The sequence below is a fragment of the Mastigoproctus giganteus genome, chromosome 6, assembly GCF_048544385.1.
Source record: "Mastigoproctus giganteus isolate SK-2022 chromosome 6, ASM4854438v1, whole genome shotgun sequence".
In the NCBI taxonomy this organism is placed as follows: Eukaryota; Metazoa; Arthropoda; class Arachnida; order Uropygi; family Thelyphonidae; genus Mastigoproctus; species Mastigoproctus giganteus.
The window spans coordinates 168,171,527-168,184,239 of NC_143580.1; the positions used below are offsets into that span (position 1 = coordinate 168,171,527).

At 36.7% G+C, this 12,713-nt stretch overlaps 1 protein-coding gene across 1 annotated transcript in view; it reads right to left on the reverse strand.

The window, feature by feature from the left end:
• Positions 1-12,713, reverse strand: part of LOC150084737 (RNA polymerase II-associated protein 1) — a 630,471-nt gene that overhangs the window by 171,617 nt on the left and 446,141 nt on the right. Inside the window, exon 24 of the mRNA XM_090376342.1 lies at positions 10,229-10,424. Coding sequence (XP_090232468.1) covers positions 10,229-10,424 — 196 coding nt within the window. The remainder of the gene's footprint in view (positions 1-10,228; positions 10,425-12,713) is intronic.

The following is a 12,713-nucleotide window of genomic DNA, read 5'->3' on the forward strand; positions in this document are numbered from 1 at the left end:
TGGTTATGACATCATACTAGTCTACAAATGGATTTCGCTAACTATTGAATTGTAAAAATACCTATAAAAGTATTTAGAAGATGGCTAAAACTTTAGCTGAGGGTAATCGAGAGAAATAGAAAGAATAAAAGCTTCAAAGCCACTGAAGAAGCTTCCCATGCCCAAAAGAACGAATTCAAAAACACAGAGAATGAAAAAAACATATGCAGCGTTTAATAAAATCTGCTTCTCAAGATTCTGATCAACATCAATCGTCTACACTGACTTCTCATTAAGAAGCTGGACCGTCAACATCAAGAAATTATATTCAAGAACTTCCTGAAGATTTCGATCCAGAAGATTTAAGTTCAAATGAATTATCTGAGGATTTTCAATTAAATATTCCTGAACGGGCTAGACAGAATATACGCAGAGATGTGGTGTCACACAGATATAAGGAATGCTGAACTGGAATTTGGGGAGTACAATGTGTACAGAAAGGATAGACAGGATAGAAAGGGAGGAGGTGTTATGCTGTTAATTAAGAAAAACATAAAATCAAAAGAAGTGCATCCAGTTGATATAGATGAACAGTGCACTGTTGAGTCAGTTTGGTGTGACATAAGCACTGCGAAAGCAAAAATAAGAGTAGGAGTGTGTTATAGGCCTAATGACTCGAATGAGTACAATGAACAATTGTACAGAGAAATAGAGTGGGCTATTAAATCGGAATGTCTTATAATGGGGGATTTTAACTTCCCAGATATTGACTGGAACTTGTGGGTTGGTCACTCACACACTAGTCAGACTTTTGTGGATTTATTGGATGATTGTTTTCTGCAGCAGCATGTTCGAGAGGTAACCAGAGAAAGTAATACTCTTGATCTGGTTATCAGCAGTGATCATTCATATATTAAGAATTTGCAGATAAAGGAACCACTAGGTGGCAGTGATCACAGTGTACTCATGTGGGATTTACTTAAAGGTTTAATTACCATCAGAGGTAAAGGAAAGGGTTTTTGCTTCCGTAAAGGTGAGTACAGTGGTCTCCGACAGTTTTTAAATTCTGTACAGTGGGATAAACTGACGATGTGTTAATTCAGTAAATTCTAAGGCGTGGGAAGCATTCAAGGAATTAATCGTGGAAGCTACTAAAAGTTTCATACCTATTAAGAAATATTGTTCAAGGTTTAGGTTCTCATTAGTTCATTAGATAACCTAAATGGTTATCTAATGAACTAATGAGACTCGTAATAGAGAAGAAAAATGCATGGGATGCATATAAATTATCAAGCGACTCAGAAGCCTATGGCAGATATAAGCTAGTCTGTAATCAGGTGACAAAGGAGGTTAGGCAGGCGAAGGCAGATTATGAGAAATCCTTGGCAAAAGATGCTAAGAAAAACAGCAAGGATTTCTTTACTTATATAAACTCTAAAAGGAAGGGGTTGAATCTGATTGGTCCACTTGACATCGATGGTTCGACTGTTGATGATCCTGCTCAGATAGCAAACAAACTGAATGAGTATTTTGCATCTACATTCACACATGAGGAATTATTAAGGTTTGAAAATGGCAGAAGGTTATCAAATTGTAGCAGGATACTTAATGATTTTGTAATAACTGAAAGCAAAGTGGAGGAGAAATTGTTGAAGTTAAACATTAAGAAAAGCACCTGGGGTGGATGGGATCTATCCAGTTATATTAAAGGAGGCGGCAAAGCAACTAAGCAAACCCTTAGCCATAATTATGAGAGCATCCTTGGACACAGGAGAGGTTCCCACGGATTGGAGATGTGCAAATGTATCCCCAATTCACAAAGGGGGATCGAAGGGTGACACGAGTAATTACAGACCAGTTAGTTTAACTTCTGTTCCGGGTAAAATAATGGAGTCACTGGTTAAAGATGCATTGCAGGATCATCTAGAGAAGACCAGCAATAATTCAGACACAGCATGGGTTTGTTAAGGGAAAGCCTTGTCTGACAAATTCGATAGGATATTATGATGTGGTTACAAAGGAACTGGATGCAAAAAATAATTCTGACATCATATATTTGGATTTCAGGAAAGCTTTTGACACTGTTGCGCATGGAAGATTATTGTACAAATTGGAGCAGAATGGTATTAAGGGTAAGTTGCTACAATGGATAGAAGGATGGTTAAGTGGGAGAAGATAGAGGGTGGTAATCAATGGGTGCTGCTCTTCTTGGACTAATGTTATTAGTGGAGTCCCACAGGGTTCGGTGTTAGGTCCACTGTTGTTTTGTATATTTATCAATGATATTGATGAAGGTACATCAGGCTTAATGTCGAAGTTTGCAGATGATACAAAGGTTGGCAGGGTTGTTAATGACAGTAATGGCAGTGTGCTACTGCAACAGGATCTAGATAATTTGGGCAGATGGGCTAAGAAGTGGCAACTGAAGTTTAACCTTGACAAATGCAAAGTACTGCATATGGGTAGAAGTAACCCCAGAGAAACGTACCAACTGTGTGGTACTACACTTAAGGTGGTAGAAAATGAAAAAGACACCTGGGAGTAATTGTGCAGTCAGATATGAAGCTTTCTGAGCAATGCAGACAGGCTGCCAGGGCAGGTCATGGGGTTTTGTCAATGATATATAGGAATTTTGCTAGCAGGGAAAAGGAGGTGATTATCCCTCTGTATAAGGCAATGGTCAGGCCACGCCTTGAGTACTGCGTACAGAGAAGGGCAACAACATTGGTGAGGGGAATGAAGGGATCCTCTTACCAAGAGAGGCTTAAGTTCTGCAAATTGCAGTGGCTGGAGACTAGGCACCTCCGCGTGATCTGATTGAGGTGTATAAGGCCTTGAATGGGTTGAGCACGCTGAATTCTGATGGGATCCTTCCACTTGTTCAGATTACGTACCTAAGGGGACATAAATTCAAATTAAGAAAAGACAGATGTAAATTAGATGTTCGGAAATTTGCCTTTAGCCAGCAGGTGGTTAATTGCTGGAACAAACTTCCATCTGTCGTTGTGGAAGTTGATAGGTTGAATAAATTTAAGGAGGAACTGGACAGGCATATGGAGGGAATGGTGTGATTTTTTTTTTTTTTTTTTTTTGGCTGATGCTGCATAAGCTCATACACTTGTTTTCTTGCATCAAATGCCACTGCTACTACTACTACTTCAACAGCCAGCTTGAACTTTGAAGGACCTGCTAGAAAAGGCTTGCTGGTTTGCTACGGCTAGAGAAATCGATTTAGCAGCCGTACTGATCACAAGAAGAAGTATGAGTGTTTCATTGAATAACAACAGAATTATCTTAGCTAAACAAATCATTTTCCACAAATACCGGTTTGTGCTATTACCATCCATAAATCTCAGGAAGGTACTTTTGATTCTGTAGTTTATGAATACGAGAAATGTCAACAAACAACAACTAGTTTACGTTGCATTATCTCGAGTTACCGATATCAATGATCTTTACATTACTGCTGCAAATGGGGAAAAGAAATTCTATCATGGACTGAGAGACATTACATCCACTCTTGCACTTCAAGCTGAAATGACCAGGTTGTCGAGTAATCCTCTATTTACCATGCAAGATACTTTACATGAGTTCATCAGTAAACGACAAGATCTTTCCATTCTAATGCTGAATTGTCAAAGTTTACGTGCTCACAGTGACGATCTCACTGATGCAGTCACAACAATCCAATTTACTTTTACTTTCTGAAACATGGCAATGTTCAATTATGTCATTCAATTCAAATGAGATCAACAAGCTGGTGGCGTAGCAGTTTATCATAAGAGAGAAAATCGTACTCATATTGTTACTTCTCATATGGAAGTGATTTATTGACAAACCGTTGGCAAATCGATGAGTGTTAGACCTATTGGAGACATTTGTGCAGCTGAATGCCTTCTTCCTCATGGGTCAAAACGATACTGTTGGTCGTCATTTACATTTCAACTAAACAAAAGATTGAACACATCATTGAATTCATCCATTTCATTTTACTTCCTTACACAATTGAAGAAGCTGCATTGCTAGAACAAATTTCTTGCAAGAAATGCAACTGAATACCAATGATACTTAGTGGAGATTTCAATGTTAATTTTGCAGATACTCGATTCAAACCTTTGATTGATTTCTTAGAAAATAAATTTGGACTAATGTTAAATACTTCTAGATCTGTATCGACTACTAATCACGAAACTATAATTGATGCTATGTTTCAAAGACATTTACACTCTTTACAATCTCAAGTGTTAAGTATCATATTTTAGCTATCACAAACCCATTGTAAGTAAATTACCTATTGAACATGTATTGCAACTCCAAATTGAAACTGTTGAAAAAAAAAAATGCTTTAAAATATTAACATGTTTGGATTCTTTTCATACTAAACCCCTTTAATCTCGTCCAAGCCAAGGATGTTTTCACATAAAATAAAACATCTTTCGTGCGTACAGGGTACACATGGTGTTTTTTTCAACATTGATTGTACTTGTTAAGCAAATGCACAGATCTTGTACCTTTAATGTCATTAGTGCCAGCATGTACATTATCACCTTTTGTGCCCTTAAAAGATGATCTTGGCTCTACAACATCAACTTTTGCCCCTGGCAAACATGCCCTCATCCTATTCCACCTATCCTTTTCGCACAATATATTTCCCATTTTCCTGATAATACTGCACACATGTTTTTAAGCCAACTTTGTAGAGATTCTATGGCTGTACAGATGAACTAGGTGGAGATGGGCTTTTGCCTAAGAGCCACCCTTGATTCTGGGACACACGAATGCTGTGCACCCGGAGGTCATATATAATATAGTATTTTATATATGTATAATGAGAATGTTAATGTATATAAAATTGTATATATATTTTGTAACTTTTGTATATAAATGTAATAATTGTGTGTACAAATAAATGGAAATAAAACGGAATGACAGTGAGTCACTGACAACAACTAGTTTCTGTGGGACTAGTGCATTCTGTCTTGGGGATTGCCACTGTTGTCTGATGATCAACTGCAAGCTATGGCATTGATGTGGGCAGCTGAGACCTTGATGCCCCCCCATTTAAATCCTTCAAGGGCATGCACCCAATTCTTCAAGCTCTTATAAAGGCCCATAACAACGCTGAGTTGCCGCCTAACATTCTCACACTCTTTACATTGAGCACACACAGAGACATCCCCCTTAGCAATATCATGTCCTGTTCCTGAGTCTGCAAGCATCAAACAAGCAGTACATTTCACAAGGCTGTGATTCAGATGACAACCCTCCCACAGTTCTCCTCCAATTCATGGCACCTCCACTACCGCTAGCCTTTTGCTTTGCTCCTCTGGTCCGAGGTGATTTCAGTTCAAATTCGATATAATTAAAAATACTATACTAAACATATCCTAATGCAGTAATAACATCATGCACCGGTTATACTATGAAGTTTATATTACTGAATATATATATTTCACTATTGAGCTTATGCTATATATATTTCCTATCTCTACCAAGTTTACATTATATGTATTCCATATCTCCTATCAAGTTTAAGTTACATGTATTCCATATCTCCTATCAAGTTTAAGTTACATGTATTCCATATCTCCTATCAAGTTTAAGTTATATGTATTACACTATAGCATTACAATTGTAAATTCTAGATAGTTATAATAGATAATAAATTTAACTATCTATCGCCAGCCTAAATAATGTGAACTCTTGCACAGCCTATTTGTGATACTACAGCAGCAGACAAAAAAACTGCATCACTTTAAAAAAAAAAAAAACATTTGTACTGAAAAGTATAAGATATTTTTTGATTACAGCCATTTTGTTTGTTGCAAAGCAAAGGTATTGCATCAGACAGTAATTGCAAGGTATTGCATCAGCCATTCTATAAATATGGCATTGGAAGGATAAATGTTCAGTTGACACAATAAAAAAAAGTATAGCTGTTGCTCAGTCCCAGGAAGGGCTTTCTAAGTGTGCTATTGCTGAAATAATAGGCTGCCACCAGTCAACAATATCTTGGGTGTTGAAATTAAAGCATGAAACCAGTGATGTGAAGAGAAGACCTGGATCAGGCTGATAGAGAGTGACAATGTCTTCCCAAGATCAATATTTGAAATGGCTATGCTTTTGTAATCGGCATGCTAGTGCTCCTGATCTAAAACTGGACTCTGAGATGGCCACTGGTGTTGAAAAAAGTGCACAAACTATCCAAAGACAGCTTTCAGAATGTGGTCTGCATGCCTATCAGCCCAAGAAACCGCCTTTGTTGACCCAACAAATGAGGAAGTGACTTGCATGGGCTAAAACGCATGTTTCAAGGATAAAAGAGCAATATGACACCATTATCTTTTCTGACAAATTGAAATTCAACCTGCATGGCTCGGATGGGAAGCGATATGTCAGAAGACGAAAATCGGAGGCATACTGATCTGACTGCATAACACTGACTGTAAAGTTGCCCGCCAGACAGATGGTCTGGGGATGCATAACAAGCAAAGGGGTGGGGTGAATTAAGTTTACTAATGGAATGGTGAATGCAGAAACCTACATTGCTATCTTGGAGGTGTTCCTGAAATTTTTTATTAGGGATCACCACACAAATGTCCAAAACTGCATTTTTCAACAGGACTCAGTACCTTGCCACACAAGCTCTGCAACAGTCCAGATTTGAACCCTATTGAAAATTACTGGTACATAATGTCATCTAAAATTGCTCAGAAGAAGTCAACAAGTAAGATTCAGCTGCAGGAGAGCATTGTAAGGGTGTGGTACCACAAAACTGGGCAACCGTATATATCCAGAAGTTGATTAACTCTATGCCAGATCATTGCAAGGCTAATTGAAGCTCGAGGAGGAAAAACAAAATATTAAGGACTTATTTGTTGATTTATAGTACATAATACTATTATGTTAACTTGTCATTTCAGTTTGTACACATAAATGCAATAAAATGTATGTTTCGTTGTCATGATTGCATTTGTATGATTTCTCATATTTCCATTAATTACGCATTTTATCCTTTGGGAACATACTTATGGCAATTAGGTATATCAGGTGGAGTCTTTTTATTGGATTTCATTCACAGAGAGAGATATATATATATATATATCCCATCCAACAAATGCACGTCAAACATTTCTGCAACTCACAATGCAGTGCAAAACACATTATTCGCAAAATTCACGTGATGCAGTTTTTTTGTCCTCCACTGTATATTATGCCAAATCACCGATACTAAAAGCTCTAGAATATTAATGTCATATTAAGGACTATGTGATAAAGTTAAGTTATCAAAACACATATGTAGTGCTATGAATGTATTGACTTGAACAAAGTCAAATTGTGCCTCAAGAGATTGAACAAGATTGGGATCATGGCCTGGCACATTATCCAGCAGGAGCAGTGCCTTCACAGGAAGCTTATTTTCCTCAAGATAACTCTTCACTGAATGACAGAAACTTCAAGCTCCCATTCATTGAAGACATATCCTGTAACCCAGGCCTTCTTGTTAATGCACCAAAACACTCCTAGCATGGCTTTGTCGACCTTCTGTTGTTTAAATATTCTGGGGGTGTTTGAGTGATATACAAGCAAAGGCTTCAGCTTAAAATCTCAAGAGGCATTGGCACCCAACAGGAGAGTGGGCCTATCTTTCATAGGCTTATGCCCAGGTAAACTAGCCTCATCCTCAGTGATGTACGTTCTCCTGGGAATTTGCTTCCAGAAAAGGCTGGTTTCGTCAACGTTAAAAACCTGCTGGGGAAGATAACCCCCCTGATCAACAAACTCTTGGAATTCAATTTTAAAGGTCTCAGCTGCTTTTTATCAGCATTGGACGCTTCCCCAAGCATTTCAACACTTTTGATATTCGCCCCTTTTTTGAAGTACTTGAACCAGCTTCTGCTGGCTTTAAAGTCTTCAAAGCACACAGTACTGTCACTGGTTGATGATGCAGTTTTAAGTTTCAGACTGTCATAGATCTGAAACAATCATATGAGAGATGTTTCGCGAGCCATGCGTTGAACAATAAAAAAGATGCTAATTGGTTGAGAATAATCGTATGAGTGATGTTCCGTGCACCACGTGCCTGAAAATTTCCACCCATATATCGTTCCAGCTATATCAGAAAGCCATCAGTACCTGCAAATATCATTGATCCTTAAAATAAACGATCATATGGAAGGTATATCAGTTCCTGAGAATATTGGATGTTGATGTCATTGTACGCTGAGGCCCCACTGTATTATATGAATACTAGTATACTCTATTGTTGGCACTGCACTACTTTCTTCAATATTTATCATGACACCTGGCTGAATAAATCTGGCTTTATGAAAACAGTTTTTGATCGTTTGTTTGGAAATTAAATCCCAAGCACTAGCAATCATATGCACTGCATCTAATAAGTTAATTCTTTTTGCTAAGTCCTTAGCTTTGGCATCATCATCTCTTTCTTCAATTAATTTTCCCTTGCATAGCACTCCTGTACAATGTTTGCAAAACCTTTATGATTCCTTGATCCAAAGGTTCCACTATGGACACTGTATTCACTGGAAGAAATATGAGTTTTATGTTGTTCATTCAGCTGAACATTCAGATAAGTTGTACAGCTATCTAAGGTAGGCAGTTTTTTTATTGACATCATAATTCTCTGTCCCATTCCTTCAGAATGTCAACAAAAATTTGAGATGTCACCACGCATTTATGTTGCTCTTATATTCAACTGGTAGTTTTTTTGTCCCTCTAAAGATATGTGGATGCTTACATTTCCTAATTATGAAAAGCTTTTTTTTTTTATTGTGCCTGTCATATTGCACATAGGAAGTATGGTCACTCTTTCTTTCTGTTTTTTTTAACAGCTGTCAAATGTTCATTTTCGAATAATAAAGTATGCTTGGGTATCACTCTAAAATAAACACCAGTTCATCAGTGTTGAAAATACAGTCATGACTAAATTCTTCCAATGAACTAGGTAAGCCATTTTTCACCCATTTTTGTGTTGAACCTGTATCGAAGTCTAATTTTTTAGAAGTTTTTTGTATATGTAATGTCTCTCCTTTCGCCCACTTAGCCATCCATCCATTTGTAGGCTTAAAATTGTTTACACCGAGTTCATCTGCAAATTCCTTGCCTTTCGCATATGATATTTCTACTGATAGGAGCAGTTTTTAATCTTGCATTTGTGAACCATCTCAGAAGCACTTCTTCCACAAGTTCATTCTTTCTATATCTTTTTATTTTACTGTTCAGATTGTCATTCTCAGTAACTCCTAATTCACACACTTTTCTATTCTTTAAAAGTTTACACAAAAGAGGCTGTGAAACACCAAGTTTTAATGCAGCTTCTCTCTGACTACACTTAAGTAAGACAAAATAAGAATTTAGAAATTTGTTCTTTTTACTCAAACTTAAATCTTTCATTTCTGCAACATTTATATTTTACGAAAAAATAAATCATAGTTCATTTCTTGACAAAATTGCAAACTAAACTCAAGTCTATTCATGGAAAGCAGACAGTGGATACAGTACTGTACATATACACTGTGAGATCATGTGGTCACCTGGGAAAATTCAAATGTTGGGATAGTGCAATTAAACACCAATAACTTGTCATACATCTGTAGTTGTGAAACTTTACAATAGTGAGTTAGATTGGCAGAGATTAAATGTTAAAAGTACTGCTTTCATGTGACAAGGGACAAGTTCATAAACATTATTTGGTGCGGTTATGTTGTAAATAATCAACATATTTCTAACTTATACACAATTTTAGGTTCTGGAAGACATTTCTTCTAAATGAAATGAAAAATTATAAAAACAAAATGGTGGTATAATCATACAAAGTGGCAGAATTTACATACATTATAATATTTACTTTTTGATTTTCATTTTTGATTATAATAAGTGGCTGATGACAATAACCAGTGATAACATTAATTGGCATTCAATGTACTTGTAATACTGGGAAACAAAGTTCATGAAGCAACTGTTGAAACATCTCAACTACATGGGAAACCATTTCAAACTGAGAAAATGTCTTCACAGTCCTAATAGTGTGCTATGGAAGCAACACGACAAAGTTTCTTAAATTTAAATTGATTACTTTATTTAAACTCTGTATACATATTCATATACTGCTTTGATAAAGTTTTTACTGATCTAATAGAAAACTACTTTATAGGAACACAGAAACTAAAGTATTCAGACACCAGAAATTCTTATTAAAAAATGGACAATAAAAATAATTGTGTACCTCATTATTTAAGTCATGATGGATACTGGCACAGGTTATTAACATATGTGTAAGCGACACCAAAACTGGAAAAGGTGTTCCCTCTTTAAGGATGGGAAGGATATCACCAGCCCACATTATACTCCCTAATGATGGCAATGTGCTAGTATCTCTATTTGTTCCAGCAGGAGAAGAACATAAAATAACTGAATGACAACTGAAAGAGAATGGCAATAGTTAAGCTCATAACATACACTGTCACACAACAGAAAAACATATAATAGACAAAATTTAAGAAATATAATTGAGGTTAGAGTAATAAGCAATACTTTCTTAACAAAAAAAAAAAAAAAAAAAGTAGGGAATGGCCTCTATAAATATGCACCTCTACCAACCAAAACGATTTTCCAAACTTTCTAATGTGGCATGCACTATTAGTAATTATGTAACAAAGAGTCAAAGATTACATTTAGCTAATGTTATTTGGGTCATATGCCTATCCAGAGTGGCAATGGTTAAGAACAATAAAGTGAAAGAAATTTTAATTAACAATATCCTTTGACAGAGGTAGTGATGGTACCTTGTTCACAAACTGACACGATGTGGCACGCATTATCAAAGAAGACTTCAATTTCATGCTTCTCCCATTTCCAGAACACATCTACAAGTGCACAATTAATACTTAGAATATGATTAGTCTGAGCAAGAGAAAGTATTCTATCAGCATTCAGCTTACTCAATCCATTCTGAGCCTTAAATACCTAAATCAGATCTCCTTGAAGGTGAACAGTCTTCAGATGCTGCAATTTGTAGAAAGATATTCATGGTAACAGTGCACTGTGTTCCCCCTCACTAATCTTGTTCTTCTCTGCATGCACTGCAACAGATCCACATCCTTCCACAAATGAGGTTCCATACTTGTATGTAGTACTCAAGAGGTGACCTAACTTCTGCTTATACAATGGGATAATCACCTCCTTATCCCAACTTGCAAAATGTCTGTATATCGTTGATAAAATCCCATGGGCTGTACTGACAGCCTCTCTGCACTGCTCAGGGAACTTCATATCTGACTGCACAATCACCCCCAGATCTTTTTTGTTATCCACTATGTGTGTAAAAGGTAGTGTGGTACAACTATGTGGTACCACACTACCTTGAGGTGGTACCACATAGTTGGCACATTAATACGGGATTATTGCTACTGCAACAACAAGACCTCTGAAGTACTCTGCCTTTTTCAATGTTAAACTTCAACTGCCATTTCTCAGCCCATCTGCCTAATTTATCTTGGTCTTGTTCCAAAAGCATACCCTCATCACTGTCAATAACAAAAATGTCAACCATTGTAACATCTACAAACTTAGACATTAGGTCCAATATGCCTCCATCAATATCATGAATAAATACTAAAACAATAACAGGCCAAAAAATGAGCCAATGGAAGCTCCCCTAATCATATTTGTTCAAGAACAGCAGTGTCTGCTGATAATAACTCTCTGCCACACTGCTCCAATTTGTAGGGCAGTCTTTTATGTGCAACAGTATCAAAAGTTTTTCTCATATCTGAGAAAATGATGTCAAAATTATTTTTTCACATCTAGTTCCTTTGTCACTGTATCATAGTATACAATCAGACTTGTCAGATAAGACTGTCTGTTAACAAACTCATACTGTGACTGCAGTATAAATCTATTCCTATCTAGATGGTCCTGCATTACTTCCTTTACTAGCGATTCCATTATTTTTCCTGGAATAGCAGTCAAGACAACAGGTGACATGTAATTACTCATGTCACCCTTTCATTCCCATTTGTGAATTGAAGATAAATTTGCAAATCTTTCCTTAGGGATCTCCTGAATCTAGGAATGCTCTCATAATTAGGGCTAAAGGTTTCTTACCTCCTCTGATGCCTTCAATAATATAACTGGACAGATCCCATCCACCCTGGTACCTTTTTATGTTTAGCTTCAACTGTTTCTCTTCAACCTTCCTCTTGGTTATCACAAACTCATTTATCTCCCTGTTAGAATTTGGTAAACTTCTAGCATCTTCAACCATAAAAAAAACTCCTCATGTTTGTGTTTAGATGCAAAATACCTATTCAGTCTGTCAGCAACCAGAGCAGGATCATTGACAGTTAAACCATTCATATCTAGTGGACTAATATGATTCATTCCCTTCTTTCTAGTGCTTCCATATGTGGAGTCTTTGCTGTTTAAGTTTGCATTCTTTGCCAGAGATTCTCATAATCTGCCTTACCTTGCCTAACCTTTGTAACTTGATTTCAGATTGGTTTATCAACTGTAGGCTTCTGTATCACCTGATAATATATATATATATATGTATCCCATGCATTCTTCTTCTCTGCCATATGTCTCATCAGTACATCTGACATCCATTTAGGTCTAAGCCTTGAACAACGATTCTCATTTTGGCATAAAAATCCTAGTAGCTTCTATGATTACTTTCTTGAATGCATTAGCATTAGCATTAGCAGAGGCAT